The sequence below is a fragment of the Tripterygium wilfordii genome, chromosome 15 (genome assembly GCF_013401445.1).
Source record: "Tripterygium wilfordii isolate XIE 37 chromosome 15, ASM1340144v1, whole genome shotgun sequence".
Classification (NCBI taxonomy): domain Eukaryota; kingdom Viridiplantae; phylum Streptophyta; class Magnoliopsida; order Celastrales; family Celastraceae; genus Tripterygium; species Tripterygium wilfordii.
This window is the reverse complement of record NC_052246.1, coordinates 396,512-414,712: the sequence shown is the minus strand read 5'-3', so window position 1 is coordinate 414,712 and position 18,201 is coordinate 396,512. Positions and strand designations below refer to the sequence as shown.

General features: G+C 37.4%; 3 protein-coding genes across 4 annotated transcripts; 2 read left to right on the top strand and 1 right to left on the bottom strand.

Annotated features, from left to right (window-relative positions):
• Positions 1 to 337: 337 nt before the first annotated feature.
• LOC120017203 (zinc finger protein VAR3, chloroplastic) lies at positions 338 to 4,708 on the bottom strand. The gene is made up of 7 exons (XM_038870345.1): positions 4,176 to 4,708; positions 3,759 to 3,876; positions 3,220 to 3,566; positions 2,303 to 2,422; positions 1,502 to 1,618; positions 803 to 901; positions 338 to 712 (listed from the first exon to the last, which is right to left on the bottom strand). Exons 1-7 carry the CDS (start codon positions 4,562 to 4,564, stop codon positions 586 to 588), a joined length of 1,317 nt encoding a protein of 438 aa, XP_038726273.1. The 5' UTR covers positions 4,565 to 4,708; the 3' UTR covers positions 338 to 585.
• Positions 4,709 to 4,769: 61 nt separating this feature from the next.
• LOC120017204 (prostaglandin E synthase 2-like) lies at positions 4,770 to 9,367 on the top strand. The gene is made up of 6 exons (XM_038870346.1): positions 4,770 to 5,196; positions 6,078 to 6,212; positions 6,359 to 6,449; positions 6,995 to 7,089; positions 7,677 to 7,844; positions 8,904 to 9,367. The coding sequence occupies exons 1-6, from the start codon at positions 4,851 to 4,853 to the stop codon at positions 9,062 to 9,064; spliced, it is 996 nt and encodes a 331-aa protein (XP_038726274.1). The 5' UTR covers positions 4,770 to 4,850; the 3' UTR covers positions 9,065 to 9,367.
• Positions 9,368 to 9,883: 516 nt separating this feature from the next.
• Positions 9,884 to 17,276, top strand: LOC119979953 (outer envelope protein 64, chloroplastic-like). Of its 2 annotated transcripts, XM_038822573.1 has the most exons (13): positions 9,884 to 10,356; positions 11,278 to 11,430; positions 11,666 to 11,790; positions 12,455 to 12,580; positions 12,764 to 12,946; positions 13,041 to 13,185; positions 13,832 to 13,988; positions 14,355 to 14,489; positions 14,674 to 14,874; positions 15,296 to 15,423; positions 15,502 to 15,553; positions 16,053 to 16,122; positions 16,659 to 17,276. In XM_038822573.1, exons 1-13 carry the CDS (start codon positions 10,154 to 10,156, stop codon positions 16,739 to 16,741), a joined length of 1,761 nt encoding a protein of 586 aa, XP_038678501.1. In that variant the 5' UTR covers positions 9,884 to 10,153; the 3' UTR covers positions 16,742 to 17,276. The 2 variants fall into 2 exon arrangements, with proteins under 2 accessions (XP_038678501.1, XP_038678502.1); XM_038822574.1 differs by lacking the exons at positions 15,296 to 15,423; positions 15,502 to 15,553.
• The last annotated feature ends 925 nt before the right edge of the window (positions 17,277 to 18,201 follow it).

The window sequence follows — 18,201 nt, the reverse complement described above, 5'->3', positions numbered from 1 at the left end:
AGAATAACAGGTCATTGATTGAGATGATAAATTTGACTGCGATAATTTTTAGTACAAGTGAGAGGTTATAAGTTCAAATTCCACGGTATTATTATCGCAAGGAAAAAAAAAAAAGGCTAGTGAGGCAGGAAGAAGGCCTAGAGAGGCAAGAAGCAGAACATCATACGCAACAAGAGTTGGGGACATGATGAGAATCCCGCGGGTATTCATCAGGGGACTACTACCAGGGTTGGCAGCCTAGTTCGCAAAGCCAAAAGCATTCCCTCCCTCCTACCAGCGATTGCGAATGTATGCCGCGGACATTTCACACACATCAATGGGACCTTTTACAGAACAATTTCCTTACAGAATCATTGTCAAATTTAATATTTAAACTAAAAAATTTGTGACAATAATCATAACTACGGTTCAAAACAAAAATAAGGAAAAGAAAAGAAAAGAAAAAACATATTTGCTGACGCCCAAACAAAGTTCATTTCATGAACATAAGTTTCCAAAGGTAGCATATGATGGAATGATCATACACTAAGAGCCTCTAAATATCTCCCACGCATGAAGCGATTGCATCTGCCCTTGTCAATGGATCTAATACTTGGATCTGGCATTAGGTCTCTTCCACAAATGTTCTTCATGATCGGTTCTTGTATCTTTGGGCCGCTCACAATTGCACTTGAGGCAGACCATATTCTTCCGATAGTTCAAGAAATCGCATCTACAGCAAGCCATTCTCATCTTAGTATATTTTATTGGAAAAATGTGAAATTAGTAAACCTTTATCATGGGGGAAAAAAAAAAGACTCACGAGGGACATTCCCATTCTCCAGGATTCAACTGTCTCTTGGGCCGTGATTCCCGGCACTTTAGGCATCTTTTGTTACTGGCAAAATTCATGAAGTTGCATCTGCAGATAAAATGTAAGAAATGAAATTGGAACCACAACTACAAACAACAAAATTGGTACACAGCCAAATCAAATCAAGTTAATAAGCTAAAAGCTATAAGTCAAAAGGCTAGACTATGTTGTTGGTTATCGGATCACCTCAGTACAAACCAATTATAGGCTAGAATGAAATCCATGCCGTCAGTAAGGAAGTCATGTCAGCATTGAGTTCTAAAAATTTTATATTTTACTGAACTATGACAATGACAATACACATTGATGACACAAGTTGCTAATTGACATATAGCTAAGGAAGCATCACATATATCGCATTCAGGTGAATGACGATTTCTAACTAACGGATATTGATAATCCTAATTTAATGTTTCAAATTCAAAAGCTCACTGAAACACTCTTCGCTCAACACCCACAGAAACAATGTAAGAGAACTATCAAGCCCGTAATACTTTCTTTGCTCAACTGCTCAATGCTAACAAACCAAGAGTAAAATATAATACCATTACAGAAAAAAGTTCTGCACCAAGAGAGAATATATCATTTACCAATATGCGTTTTCAATGATTCATGAGGCTATCACGTATCAAAATAATGGAAACTTACTTTGGGCAGTTCCAGTCTCCTTTCTTCATCTCTACTTCATCTGTAGAAAGCCTCTTTGGTCCTTCTGTTTTACACTTTAGACATCTAGTATTTCGAGAAAAATTCATAAAACTACATCTGCAACATAAATGCAGGGCACCAGTGAGTGGGCTACTAAGAAAAACACATTTTTAAAATGCAAAGAATGCTAATAAAATTATATTAATGAAATGAATGGCAGCACACTCTTGTATATTATCATCGTATTACAAAATATAAGTCACACGAATAATCATGCTAGAATTGGAAAAAAAGAAACTGACGTCTCCCTGGAACTATCGTATAAGAAAAAAGTTCAACAACAAAAGGAAATGAGCATAAGAATATGTGCTATAACCAAGCAGCCAAAGTCTTATTTTCCTTCCTTCTTTTTTTCTTCTACGAATTGATAAAGAAAAAATTATCCGCCTTGATGAAGACAGAGGTGGATTCATATGAAATATAGGAACGATATTCTCTTCATAGGAATGATATTCTCTTTATATGAACTGCAACTTTTCCTTACATTGCAACCCCTTGGTTCCCTTCAATGAAATTTCCTTTTGCATTAAAAAAATGTTCTCCCTATCAAAAACATCTTGGATTATTCTAGACCGTTCTACATCTGTCATGTAACTACCAAGCCACTCAAATTGCAAGACCACCAAAAGCATGACACATAATCTCATCAATCTATGGTGTCACAGATGAGATGCTTCTTCAACCTAACAGTACCAGAGATATTTTACAAGATAACCGGAAATAAAAATGATCAAAACTTACTCAGGACAGATCCAGTCTCCTTTCTTCATCTCAATATCAGCAGCACCACCAACTTTTTTGGGGCCATCTTCCTTGCATTCTCGACATTGTACATTTCTTGAAAAATTCATGAAATTGCATCTGCAACAGAATTAATAATTCCACAAATGAAGGTGAGAGAAAGCGAACTTATAGGGCCCATAGAACAGATAAGGAGCACAATAACAAACACGAAAATGGAAAACCAGATTTTGACATCTTCTGAACATCCAAGAAAATATTTCAAGCCTTAAAGCATGTGAGACACTATTCGTTACTTCACATCCAGGTTGCAGACACCCAAATGAAAAACTAAATAATGTATAAACAAAATTACCCTTGAGATTATTTCCAGTCTACAGATGCAATTCAAAAAAAAATTTCCATTCTAAAAACATCAATAAAGAAGAGAAAAGTTATTTTCCCCTCTTTTCTTTTGGCTCCGAGTGATTGTGTTGATGCATATTCATACTTCATGCAAAAATGGGGTCTTTCCCATGCAAATATATTTCTCAATCTTTGCAAAATAATATATGCTATATATATTGTTTCAACTTCTTGGTGCTTCTCAATAATTCCTCTTTTTCAACAACTTTTAAACAGGGTGATTCGTTATTCATCTGTAACTATCATACAGTATGGTATCTTGGCTTCCCCATAGGATGATACCTAGAAGGAACTTTGTGACTAAAAGTGGTCTTTCTGAAAGATTGATATTCACATTTTATATTTATTTTTGCCTCTAAAAAAAAGGGTTGTCAGAAGTCCCTTTCTTTCTGTAGAGGACTTCACAAAATTAAATATTTTCCATGCAAATCACCCAGAAATTTTCAGATATTAATTTAAGGGGAAAACTTAGCAAAGTCAATAGCATCATAGACAATTCCTATATGACTTACTTGGGGCACATCCAATCTCCTCTCTTCATCTCAACATTTGGAGGCAGTTCATCATCATCAATGTCAATAGCTGTTTCCTTTTGTTTTGAAGCTTTGGCCGGAGCAGGTTTTGGTGATGGAGGACTAGGGGATATCTCACTCAATTCAATCAGCTCGGAGATTAATTTCCTCGCAGATTCTTCCACAAGCTGTCTACCAGGAGGCTTCTTTTGAGAAAAGACAAGTGGATCAAGTGCGTAGAACAACAATATACGCACTATATCCACAGTTCGAGCAGTTCCTTCAGATCCCTTTACAATCACATATGCTTTATCACAGGAACCTCTCAAATTGCAAGCACTGCAAACCTATATTAGAAGTTTAGTCAGACCAGAAGCAAATTGAAGATCTATTCCATCGAAATGCCACCTAATATCTTAAAAATGTTTAGTATTTTGGAACATTAAACCATTAAATAATTCCATTGCCCACTTTCTAAATGCATCATGATTCATTGATAGATGCGATACATGAATATGATAGAAAGCAACATTACATACATCCCCTTCATCCAGTCGCACATGAGCTCTCAACCTTTTCGCAGAATTAACAGCTTTCCTGAAAAGGTTAGGGCATCCAGCCTCTACAACTGTCTGAACATCTTGCATAGACAATAATCTGATTTAGAGAAAACAAGAAATGTTAGAAGGAAACCTTATTTAAGTATCTTGATGGCCTCATGGTCAATTAAAGTTATTTCAATATAGGTGAAGTCCCACCCAATCAACCTGTTGATTTCATTTGTGATTAATGCTTCAATGCATAAATTTCAAGAGAAGAAAATTAAGGTAACTATGAGTTTTCCGAGCAAATAAAACACATATTGAGTAACCCTCGAAGCATGAAAAACGATTAACATACGAGTTCCACCGTTTTCTCATCAACCAAACAAAAAAAGGGTTAAATTAGAATCATACTTGAAGATATCATATCGGTCACGGGCAAAGCTGAGGCAAGGATCTTTCAACAAATTAATGTCTTGGTAAACACTATTATCAGCATCACTGTCACCGTAAGAGGCACTCTCACTCTCGGCTTTCACGGAGGCAGCTTCCATAAGGTACCCCTTTGTCTTCAAGTGGTCGACGAAGGTCACCCATTCAGGCCAAGGATGGTGAAAGCTTAAGGTTTCAGTGTTATCACTGGAAACTGCGTCGAGTGCGGTGGAAGAACTGTAAAGGTGGAACTGTAGGTGCTTGAGGGAGAACGGCTTGTTGGACAAGAGAGGAGGTTTCAAAATTAGGGGTTTGCGGGAACGGAGGAAGAGTGCCGCAGAGCCCAATAGCGAAAATCTTGATGCTGCCATTTTCAGCTTTTCGTATTTTGAGGGTTTTACGCAGAGCAGTAGTTATTCAGCCATGGGAGACTGGAGAGGAGCTTCATCGCCAGAGGAGTTTTTGTAGGGTTTTAGGCCAGTAGAGCAGGATAGGGGGTTTTTTCCACGCTAGCGCAAAAAGAAAAAATACACGCGCGCGTGGCGCCACGATCACTCCAATAATCTCCAAACTCGCACATAAACCCTCTCTAGAAACTTTGATTTAGAACCTAAACAGCATAGATCTAGCTCCTCTCTCCCTAAAAATCTTCGCAACATGAGAAGAGCTTCCACTCTCGCCTCCTCCATCCTCTCCCGAACTCTCTCCACTGTTTCCAATGGCGCTTTTGTCCCCAATAGCGCAGTCGAGCACCGGCTCATCCAGGTGGCGCTCTATTGCAACAGCAGCAGAGGCACTTCCCATGCTCCTCCTGGGCGTTGGTCCTCTCCGTTTTCGGGGCGTGCTGTGTCAATAGGCTTTGCTGGGGCTCTTGCTTCGATCGCCACTGTTACATCTATGTCCCAAGAGGTTTATGCGAAGGAACCGCCTCCCCGTGAGCTGATGCCCAAGGAAGTTGTTCTTTATCAGTACGAGGCCTGCCCTTTTTGTAATAAGGTTAAAGGTATTCCCATGGAGTTTTTGTTCTTTTAGTGGTCGGTTTTGATCTCATTTTGGCACTGAATTTTGTAGAATATTCTGCTTACATGATGAGCATTCGCGGTAGCTTGATGTGGTGCTCGAAACTTCTCTGAAATTGGTTTTGTGCATCTGCGAAGTGTTTTTAAATGTTACATTTTTGCCTAATCCAAGTTGTTAGATTAAAACTTTTGGAGGATTGGCCTGTATTTTTAGTTATTTAGTCTGCTTATTTTGACTACTTCCTGTTTATCATCAAGGAAAGATTGTGGGGATATGAGATCAAGATACTTATAAATAATCCAATTTTGACTTGCAATGGAATGTGAAAAAACAGGGATTTGATCACACTTAGGGTGGCAAACTATTTATGTTAACTTGGTATCTATGCTGCAAGAAAAGAGTCGATGCATTTTTTCTTGTTGAATTTTGAAAGAAGAGAGACTGAAATCTCATATGTCATCATCATCATCTAAATTCAACAACTCCCATGCACAAGGCCTCCCATAGTGTCGTAGACCTTATCCCCACATAATGCGGAGATGTTGTTTCCAAGAATTGAATCCGTGACCTCTAGGTTGCACCCCTGCCACATGTTCGTCTGTACTGAAATCTCATATGTAATCATACCAAATCTCTATAGATGGAAGGTTTCTCAAGTTCCAAGATGAAACTAGTCATTAAATTTATCATGTGTGTTTCATTTTTATGTTTTGTTTGTTCTTGTGAATTATTTGTACTGTGGTCACAATTGTTTAAGTGTTTAACTCTGCAGATTTAGTTGAAACTTGCATATTGATCTTGTTCCATAGATTGCTTGCCACTTATGATCTATATTTTTATATATTTATGTTGCTTTTCTGGCAGCATTCCTGGATTACTATGATATTCCTTATAAAGTAGTGGAAGTGAACCCCCTAAGTAAGAAAGAGATCAAATGGTCTGACTACAAGAAGGTGCCGATATTGATGGTTGATGGCGAGCAAATGGTTGATTCATCAGGTTATTTTTACCATCGTTGTGGCTGTTTAATAAATTTTGTTAGATTTTTGGTTGAGTTTTAATAATAATATTCCTGAACTTTTAAGTCAGTTAACTTCTTCTTTCACGGCAACTGTCCTTAAAAATGTGTAAGTGATGTTTTGCAGCTATAATTGATCAGTTGGGTGAGAAGATACTTCCTAATAAGACAGGTGATATTGCCTCAGATGACGATAATGAAGAGAAAAAGTGGCGAGGGTAAGGTGCTTATCTGTTGGGTACTTTTCCTTTAATTTTCTTCTTCTTATGATTTATATGCTTGGTTGAAAGGGAACTAGTTGAAAAATAACTAAAAAGGACTGACTTTTTTTAATGTTTTAAGGCAGCATAGTTTGTAAGTTTCATGAAAAAGGCGAGTTTCTGGATCTTCTTTTTTTTCTCAAGTGGCAGACTAGAATGATTGTTTCGAATGCACACATAATCTCAAGCACTTGTTACTCTTAAAGTTTGTACTTGATTAGATAACAAAGTTATTGCTGATAGAAACAGTACACAGTACATATGTTTGTACACATTATGTGTTCAGTGATTATTGCAATTTTTTGAATTTCTTCTGCACTTGATTTTGGCCTTGCTCACTTGGTGCAGTTAGGATCTATGATAAGTTTTTGCTGAAGTACTTGCTATATATTCTAGTTTTAGGATGTAATTTATTGCTTGTTAATAGCTCTATTTGGTCTGCTCTAAATGAAAAACACTCTCTATTTTACCTCTGATGTGTTATTAGTACATTCACTTTTTAGGTGGGTTGATAATCACTTGGTGCATGTCTTATCGCCAAACATATACCGCAATACCTCAGAAGCTCTCGAGTCCTTTGACTATATTACAAGCAATGGTAAGAGAAGCTGTGGATATGGTATATTGACACTCAAGTGTTGCTTTATGTAAATTTGGTGTTAATCTAAAAACTGACAGTGCATTCTTTACTTTGGTTATATCACCGCCTATATTTCAATGTGATTGTGATGTATGCACAAAACTACAAATATACTTGAAATGAATGGGCCCATGTATATTTCATATAAGAAAGAACAAAAGAAAAGGGAGTGTTTTCTCTTAAATAAAACTTTTGTAAATGCTCTTTGCTGGCACACTCCGGTTAGTATTTCTGCTCATGCATGCCAATGCATGAACACGTCATTGTCACGTCTTATGGGATTTACAAGATCAAGACCATAAGTTTTCTGTTTCAGTTGACTGCCTTTCGGAGTTCTTCATCTTTCAGGAAGCAATAGTTTCTATGTTGATATAGGTTGAATCCATGATGTTACCACTTCTCCGTGACTCTTTTTATTTTTCTTTTATATATGTGTCCACATGTATGTGTTCTACTCTGGTTTTAGGTTCCTATCTTTTTTTAAGTAGCAGTATAATTGACCTGATTCTGCAGTTTCTTGATTCGATACTCTCCGATAATTGCAGGTAATTTTAGCTTCTTTGAAAAAGTTTCTGTGAAGTATGCTGGTGCTGCGGCTATGTACTTTGTGTCCAAGAATCTGAAGAAGAAATATAATATTACTGATGAGCGTGCTGCCTTATATGAAGCTGCAGAAACATGGGTTGATGCTCTAAATGGTCGGGAGTTTCTTGGTATGCACTTCAGATGCTATGTTGATTTCTTAAATTCATACATAGTTTGTCGCGTTCTTTTCTTTATTGATGTCTGTGACATGGAGCCATTTCAATGCATGTATTTCAATGCATCAGTTATTGGGTGCTGTCGCATATTAACCTGTATTAATTCAATTAAGTCACCAATAGGCTCTTCATAACTTTTTAATTAACTTGTAAGGTGAGCGAGATAATGGACTCCGGTGTGAATGTTACCTGCTTTCAACCTTATAGATAGAAATAATGGTTTTAAAGAATCAGAGAAATTTGTATGTGGTTATTGTATAGTAGGTAAGAGAAAAAGTAAGTGGGAACCTGATTGTATGTTTCAAATGTGCGTCTCTTACGCAAATTATTATCTAGATTACGTAAGTTTGAAATAAATTTCATGAAATTAAAAAGATTTTGGAAAACAGTAGGCAGAGGATATTGATACTGGAACAAATGAAAAAAAAAAACTTTCATTGCTCTTGTTTCTTTCATTTAAGTTGTGGAACCCTTGTAATTAATGTTGTTTTGTAGAATAGTTTTAGGAATCAAGTAATGATGCATAGATGCAAATATGCAATTACAAAAAGAATCTGGGAATATATGCTTTGCAGAAGCTTGTATTACCAGTGCTGTTTCTATGTTACTAAGTTGTACTTTAAGAATCCGATATTTATGTATTGATTGTAAACCATAATGAAATTATAGACGTCATACTCTACAAAGGTGATTATGCTGTAGGCATTCTTTAGATGTTTAATAAAACATGTTTATGCTCTGGATTGGAAAAAGAAAAAGAAAAAACAGAGGAGGAAAAGGAAAGGGAAAAAAAAAATTGAATCTAGAATGTACCCTGGTCAGTTTGTGTTTTTCTGGAACTCAATAAAAAATTTCATGTTCTAAGTCCTTGTGGATGGGGACTGGACTTTGATGCATGAATCTATGATGTGTGTCTTGCAGTGACTTTCATGGCTCTGTCGTTGGTGTTGCACTCTTCTTAGGGTTGTATTAGTGTCTGAATTATTGATTTCTTCACCAATCTTCTTTCAGGAGGAACCAAGCCCAACTTAGCCGACCTTGCTGTTTATGGGGTGCTAAGGCCAATCCGTTATCTAAGGTCTGGTAAAGATATGGTGGAGAATACTCGAATAGGAGATTGGTATACAAGAATGGATGAGGTAGTGGGAGAGCCTTCGCGCATCAAGGCTTAGATTGGAATTCACAGCCATTCACTGTGCTGCTTTGAGTTTACGGGCTCCGCAATAGAGAGAAATTTTATAGATCAAAGGACAGTTTTTTACTAGAAAATTTTTTTGGCCACTTAAAAAATATTGCTATATGAGATAAATGGTAGTGATGGCAGGATCATCCTATATGGCTATTCATTATTTGGCGATGATTGTTTTTATCGGTAGCATCATTCAATAACAAAGCAGAAACATTCAACGAAAAGTGCACTGTATAGTTACTGAGATTTACAATGGTTGTTGCCTTGCTTGGCCTTCTTGTTCGAATTTATGCGTAGGATGTAACTATGATTACTTAGCTCTCTCTTCTGTGATCGAAATTTATTTCAAGACTTCTAAGCTTTGTTTGCAAAGAATATCATCATTGCGGACACTACTCGGAACTTGGAAGACCTTTGTCATCTGATGGGAGAACTCTGTTTTCCCTTTTTGTTTTCTCTATGATTTTGTTTTTGGTTATTAAAAAAAATTATGCAATTTTATGTGAATTATGTTACTTTTGTATACATTCTCACTGCAGTGATAGACTGATGGTTGATGAGAAAAGTATTCCAGTATTCTCAAAAGTAACTTTATTTTTGAAAATAATAATGAAAAATGAAAAGAAATAAGTATCGGGATTACTTGGGCCGGGCATATTGTGAGAGACTGAGAGGGTGGATTGGCCCAACGCCAGATTTGGGCCTTGTTCGCTGCCCGACCCAATCCGACGATTGTGGTGGGTGTGGCATGGTACATGAAAGAAATTAAGAAACACGTATCGAAAAACAACAGGCGCGGCAATATCGAAATTACGGGAAACTTGGAGGAGCTATCCGGTATTTACTACTGCAAGCCATAGCCGCTCTATTTTTGCTCGCACTTGAGAAACTCAAACCAAACTCACCACGAAAATCCAGTGGTGTACTGATGTGTCTAGGTTTCGCTGCTGCTTTGCTTCCTACTCACTCTCTCTATCATCTATTCAAAGTCTACTCCCTCTCTGTATAATTTCCTTGTGTTCTAGGGTTTGTTGACAAAGGAGAGTCGTCGATATCAGCATCAGGAGCAGGGATGGCGTCTAATCCAGCTAATTTGTGGGTGTTGTTGGGGCTGGGGATAGCAGGGATTCTGTTAATGACGAAGAAGTTCAAGAAGGCGATTAGAGAAGACTTTGGCGCCTTCGTACAGAAGCTACAGCTTCTACCTCCTCCTCAGCCTGCACCTCCTAAAGCGCCTCACCCTCTCACCGGCCTCACCTTCGCCGTCTCCGACATGTGAAGCAACGCTTTCTCTGTTTTTGTTCTTTCAATTGCTTTTGTTTGTTTCGAGAGAAAGGGATGAATTGTCGGCTTTTTGTTACTTTATTCATTGCGACAGTGATGGTTATTGTGTTAATGAGTACTTGAATTGAGATTTTAAGACGAGATAAAGTGAAGAATGCTGTACTTGCATTGTTCTACTTCTCCCTCCTCGTTTCTTTTAAAAATTCTTTAAAATTTCATTGGTTTTTTTTGGTCCTGCTCTGGTTGTGTTTTGAGTTTACTTATGAGGACCAAAAAAGTTTGAGATTGAGTGTTCTTTAATGAATTGTGCGGTTGCATTGGTGTTTAGTGTTTGCTTTCTGGTTGCTGAGGGAGTGATGCATTTCACATTCTACATTTAATGCTCTTGCCTTTTGAGTTTGAAAAATTACATGGTGTAACTATGCGGTTTCTATTGGGTGAATTCTTGTGTGAAATGAATTTGAATTTCGGTGGGCTTTCAAATTGCTTTTATCAATCCAAATTGTGCTTGGTAGGATGAACTATGTTCCTCACAGTTTTGAGTTATTTGGAGTATTTGTGCCGTCGCAGGTCTTTGGTTCAGTAACTCTAGGGCTTTAAGTGATGAGGATAGATTATTTATATCTGTCAAAAGGATTGTCAAACACAAAGAAGAATGGAGCTCTAGCTATAAGGACATTTTCTCAATTTCACATCTCACCTCTAGTAACTTATGAAAACTGTACTCCAATTTTATTTATGTTTGCCATCCTCTGTTATTTCTTGGTTGCCTTTGTCATTTCTTGGTTGCCAAATTAATTAAAATGAGTTTAGTGGAGTTTTTCCAGCCCTACCGACATTGTTTAGTTCTCAAATCAAATTATTGGGATAATAATTGTCAACTTACTAAAAAATCCTCTATCGTGTTCTCAGATTTGATATTGAAGGATACATAACTGCTTTTGGTCATCCAGACTGGGCAAGAACACACGATGCGGCTTCTAAGACATCTCCTGTGGTTTCAGCTCTTGTTGAAGGTGGCGCCACTTGTATTGGGAAAACTGTATTGGATGAACTGGCTTATAGGTATGAACTGATTCAGATGTTCTTACATCCCAAGGATGGGAGTTCCTGTTGATTTGTGGATCATTATAGACTTTCTAATTTTAGATATTGCATAGGGCATGGGATGTTGGCCAACCTCCCCAACAGTAGTATTCAATTACCTCTCGGTCTCACACATTAGGTTTTTTTTTTTAGTTCAATTCCCGTGCCACTTGGATATATTGATTATTTGTTTGTATGTGTGTTTTACCTGCAGTATCAATGGGGAAAATAAGCATTATGGCACACCCACAAATCCTGCGGTGCCTGCAAGAATCCCAGGTGGATCCTCTAGTGGTGCTGCTGTGGCTGTAGCTGCTAATCTTGTTGACTTCTCCTTGGGTGAGTTTCCTTAAGTTCTATTTGGCTTTCCTTAGTTTCTTTTTGGCCTCTTATCCTCCTCCTTTTGACTTCACTTGCTTAATGAGCCTTGACACGTGCAACTCCAATGTTTCACGTGCAAGGTTTTTTGAGGGAACAAATGTGTTTTGATCAGTAACTTAATTCATTAAACTCATTGGGGTTTGTAATTTGGCTCTCTTATGTGGTTATTTTTCTGTTTCTTTTGCCCTCCATTTTCTCCCTCAACACTCAAGATACAGCTTCACTATCTGCCATCCACAAATGTTTGTTCTCAAAGCAAACTGTATGTTAGGGTAAAATTTGTTGGATGCCTTTCATAATTAGCTATCTGTAGAGATTGCCACATTGAATGTATCGTTACTGTTTATAAGTATATATACATATATATATGTCCTAGTATAAGACAATTAATTCTGAAATGGTTAAAAAATCTACCTAGTAAGTAGTAACGTTTCGACTGTTGGTATTTTGGGAAGAATGATGGGCAACATTAGGAGTAATACAAGCAATGCCATGTTCTTTGCTCTTTTAATAGTAGTTGATGTTACAATCATAAGAAAATTCGAATATTTTTTCCTCCTTGGAAAGATAATTTGAATATTATATTTCTGGATTTCATTCTAACACTATTAGTTATTTCCAGGTGTAGACACTGTCGGTGGTGTGAGAGTTCCTGCTGCATTTTGTGGTGTTATAGGATTCCGACCATCATGTGGGGTTGTTTCTCATATCGGAACTTTACCTGTTGCAGAAAGCCTTGACACTGTTGGTAGGTATCAGTTGAATTTTAGTAGCAGTAGTTATAATTTACATTTGTAGGGTTGAAGATTATGGTTGTGGTACACATTATTCCTTTTTTCCTGGTGCTGTTATTGTTTACCTGTGTTTTGTCTGTCTGTATGATACCTCTATCAACAGTTTTCTGTCTGACCTTCGAATTCACTTTTTTCAGGTTGGTTTTGCAGAGATCTGAACATCCTATGTCGTGTTGGCCATGTCCTGCTGCAACTTCCATTTGCAGCCCAACGTAGCCCGAAGCCAATCATAATGGCCGATGATTGTTTTTCACTTCTAAAAATTCCTGCTGATAGGATTGCTCAAGTGGTGATTAAATCAACTGAGAAGCTTTTTGGAAGTACATTCTTTTGACCATGAATTTCTCTTTGTTCTTTCTTCTTTTTCCAATGCTTTGGTTTTATTCACTTACTTCCGGTCACCTTTTTCTTCAGGACAAGTACTGAGGCATGAAAATCTTAATAACTATCTCACTTCTAAGGTTCCAAGCTTGAAAGAGTTTCAAAGCATGGAGACAAATGGTGAAGTAAAAAATTCTTCAATAAGAATGCTTGGGAATGTTTTGCGGTATCTTCACATGTAAGCTTGCTTCTTTAGGATATGGATATGCAATTTGAAGTATTTCTGGTGTAACCGGTGTGTCTTTCAATGTTCCCTATGATTCTACATTTTGATCTTGTTGTTGAGGCATTATTGTTATGAAGCTCATTGTTATTAATTTTTCTTCTAATGGAATCATCTAGTTTTGCAATTTAATTAATTTTAGTGTAACATGATTTGCTTCTGCTCATGCTGTTTCTCAAATGGCAATTTTCTATAAAACATATTATATGCAAACAGTGCAGATGTCATATGTCGGAGATTCATGCCATTATTTTTTGGTAGTTTTTTTGGTGCTTCTTAAAAATTTGGATCTCATGCAATTATTGTTTGAAGATGTCAGAACATTGAGTCGTTCCATTGTTCCCATCTCCACATTTTTATGGTGTTCAAAATATGTTAAATGTTGAAATTTGCCAGTTCCTTGCTCTAAAAGGGTGTATGGGAAAGAATGCTACACTGTTTATTTTGGCTACTTGCCTTCTGTAGCATGGTGTTGTAGGCATCATCTGGTTTGGACTTTCCCTACAAAGGATTTTGACCTCTCTTGTCCTGTTTTCACCAAGGGTCCATGCTTTGATGTTTAGTGGGAATCTGTTAACTAAGGATTGTTTTCTGTTTACAGGCGTGAATTCAAACATAATCATGAGGAATGGATTAATGAGGAAAAGCCTGTTCTCGAGCCTGCCATCTTAGCACAGATTCATGAAGTTCCTGAAGCTTCAGTCATAGTCAAATCAATTAGGAATGAAATGCGATCAGCTATCAACACTCTCTTGAAGGTGAAATTCATAATGGTTGTTGGCACCTGTAGTGTATGAAACAAGGTTCCCCCGCCCGCCCGCCCCCCCCCCCAACCGCGAGACTGTGTCAAGTAGGTCTTCTTGATATGTCCTCCATTTTTTGGTTGCCACTTCCTGAAACATCAAATCTCTCAGAAGGCTTTGGTATTTCTTAATGGAAAATTTTCCCTAGCTTACGTATGCTTCAGTACCCTTCTGAACTCTGGTTAATGTATTGTGATTCTGTTTGTTTTTCAAACAAATTAACAGATGCATTTCTTACTGCGTGTTTCTTGTTGATTATCTTGTCTCTATTTGTTTGTTGACACTGCTCTAATATGCCTCTTATACTTGATATTTCTTTAGGATGATGGGATCTTGGTCATCCCTACCACAGCTTATCTTCCTCCTAAACTTGGTGCCAAGGAGATTTTATCCGATGATTACCAAAACTGTGCATTCAGTCTGTTGAGTATTGCTAGTCTATCGGGCTGCTGTCAGGTAAGATGCTTTCTCCCCTTGCCTACACCCCTCTGATATGTGCTCAAGGGCTCACACACACTGTTTATGGGCATATAGTTTGTAAGATATCATGGTACAATTCTTTTGACATTTTTATCGAACGTGAAGTAATTGTAGTGTGTTGTCTCATTGAATGACGAAGTTGTGTTGTTTGGTCTTTCAGGTTACTGTACCACTAGGTTATCATGACAAGTGCCCTGTTTCAGTGTCCTTTGTAGCCAGACATGGGGGTGATAGCTTCTTATTGGATACCGTGCAGACCCTGTATGCATCTCTTCAAGAGCAGGCTGATATCATTTCCAATTCTAAATTATCTAGCAACACTGTCAGCCAGGAACAATCTGCTGAAATTGCTAAAGAAAAGGTAGATTATCATCTTCTTCTCAAGTGTTCTTAGTTGTAGATTGTCTAGCACTTATCAGTGTTTAATTACTGTTCTATACTTTTTGTCGGATAATGTACTTTGTACTTGTAAAAAAAAGGTAAAAAACTTCGTCACGCAAGGCTCCTACAATGGGTGCTAATTACTGTTCTATACTTTTTGTCGGATAATGTACTTTGTACTTGTAAAAAAAAGGTAAAAAACTTTGTCACGCAAGGCTCCTACAATGGGTGCTTGGGGTCTGTATGCAAACTTTATCCCTACAAAATATTTGGAGACGTTATTTCTAGGAATTGAACTCGTGACCTCTAGGTTGCACTACTGCAATTCTACCACTGGACCACACATTCGCCTATGTACTCTTTATTTCAACAAAAAAATATTTTTTGCATCTTTATTTTAGGGCAACCAAGCTTTCAAAGAGAAGCAGTGGCAGAAGGCCATCAATTATTATACGGAGGCTATCAAACTAAGCAGGAAAAGTGCAACCTATTACAGTAACAGGGCTGCAGCATACCTTGAACTGGGAAGGTATTGCCATGTTCTTTAGAAGAAATTGTGAATCAGTTTATTGTGTTATTTGGCTAACAAATTTCTCTGTCAATGCAGTTTCCTACAAGCAGAGGCAGATTGTACTAAAGCCATCAGCCTTGATAGAAAGGTTGAACAAATTTGTTATTGGATTTGGTAACTGAGTAGTGCTTGTATTTTGAGCCATTTTTAGCTCATCTATGTCATTGACATTTTGGCTGAAACTTGGCTTATGGCTGAGCCTATGAAAAGGTTGGTTTGTCTGGTCAGGAATCCTCAATCTGGACTCAGTCTATCTATTATAAGCACGCTCAACTGGGGTTAATGGTTTTTTTGAAAAATTTGGGTTAGATCAGTTCTGTTGGGAATGCTGCATAACCTGGTTACTAAATTGATTGGGTTGCTTATCAAGACTGGAGAATGGCTTTGTAAACCTTTCTATTTTTAGTAGGTTCATGATGTAGGTTGCATTATTTCAAGGGCTATTTGGTGCCTTTGTGGTCTGAAATGTCTGCTGATTCTGAATCAGGAGGATAATTCCTTCAGATTATTTAAAATCTTAGCAGAGCAATTTTGAAAGCAAGTATATGCTGCAGTAATTACTAAGCAAGTTCTGCATTGAATTTCAGAATGTAAAAGCGTATTTAAGGAGAGGCACAGCGAGAGAGATGCTTGGCTATTATAAGGAGGCAATTGAAGGTAAGTTATGCAACTAAGTTTTCTCTGTATTTTGTATGTACTAGTAATGCTATTATAGGGTAAATTATAGATTGCAGTCTGATGAGACATTTATATGCAATTATGACAAGTGAGGAACAAAAGAAAGGGAAAAAAAGAAGTGTAGATTAAGGAAAATCAAACTTACTTGAGATGAATCGTAAGTTTAAAAAAAAAGTACTAGAACCTTGATTGAGTTAATGATGATGGACTAAGACAAAGACCAATTTAAATGAAACTCCATCAAATATTGATAGGTTAATTAGGCCGTAGTTTATATTCAATAGGTAGATTGGGATTGGGATTAAATTGCCGCTATTTTCCAAAAAAAAAAAAAGGCGTGGACAGAAAATGTTCGTTCTTAGATTCCTTGGTACTATAGTGTTACCATTATTTGACTCTTTTTTTTTTTTTTTTCATTAACGCCCTTTTGATGCATTGGGGCTAATTTTTTCATTTGTTGTATTAAAACCAGGCTCAGTGCCTGAAGTCACAGGACTAATGCCCTTATTCTGCAGATTTTAGCTTTGCATTGGTGCTTGAGCCAACCAATAAAAGAGCATCCTTGTCTGCTGAGAGAATAAGGAGTTTGTTTCAGTAGTGATTGAAGTGTAAACAAGTTCTAAGAGGTGATAAGGCACATAATCCTTTCTCAACCTCTAAACCCTTTGTTCATTATTTTGCATTGGAGGGACCCCACCAGAAGATTGATGCTCACTGTAATCTCAGTAGCTCGACCAACTTGAAATCCTCTTGGGTGTTCTCTGCTGATCAGAGGCCAAGTCTTTCTGTGAAGGTTTAGAGCTGTGAAAAGCATTTGTTTCATGATCTGAGCACCATTTTTGCGATAGTGCTGTTTGTGATTGCCCTGAATATGTAGGTATAATCCAATTTTGTTTATTTTAGTGGTCTACATTTAGGCTGTAATTTTATTGTTTGAGGTATCTTGATAAGAGTATTAGCTATGAACATTTAATTAATTTTTACCATAATGCTTACTCGTAATTGTAAGTTGGGCTTCGATAAGAGGCCCTACCACAGCAATTTTTTTTGTTGTTTTACGCATGAAGAGATTGCCTTTCATGTACATTTCTGTTCAGAGTTGGAAGATGATCTGGAGAAGGTACTTGGAAGAATGGATATGCGCTGTTTAACCTCCTGAATTAATCGTCAAAAAATTTTTTTTGTTACTTTTTGCTTGAATTTTCAGTACTTTATAAACATCAAATCGAGGGAGATGACTCTCTCTCTTCCATACACAATTGGCACTACGACACTACATCCAATGCTCTAGAAACTAGAATCGTTGAGGCATGTTATTCCAATGCTTCTCCTCTCTCTCTACATCCTTTCTTTGCAACCGACTTATCTAATTTGCACTGCATTTTTCTTCTTATGGTATTGCTTTTCATTGCATGCTTAATGAGAAACTACTTTTGGGCTTTGTTTTGACCACCGACATAGAAGTGTACGTTGTGTATCTGTGAATTAAGTGAAAAGTGCGCTCATCATGTGAGAGCTTGCAAGCGCTACAGTATGTGTGCGCCTGGGGTGATTTCTGCACATGTACAGTTGAGAAAATTTGTTTGTGGAGGTTTGGCTCTCCGGTTGGGTGTTCTTGGCTGTTTGAAGTTTCAGTTTCGAAATGTTCATTTTGAGGGTGATGCTTTGATTGTGATAAATGCGATAGTGAAGCCTCCATTGGTTTCCCATTGGGCGATTGAAAATTTAGTTGATGATATCGGGTGTAGTTTGCAGGAGATTCCGCATTGGAGTATGTCAAAGGTTAGCAAGCGTCAAAATGTTTGGGCGGATGGTCTCGCTAGATGGGCTGTGGCTAGAAATCTCTCCAGCAGCATTCCCAGTCATATCTTCCGAGGTTACAGTTATGATTACATACCAAACATGACCCTCCTGACCACTGTTTTGGTCTCTTTTCTTCTTTTGGTTAGTTCTGTATGTGCTTGATAAAAAAAATTTTGAGAAAATTTGTTTTCTTTTCTTTTTTTTTAATTCTAAAATTGAGGCCCATAAAGGCAATTTTTTTTTTCTCCCAATATT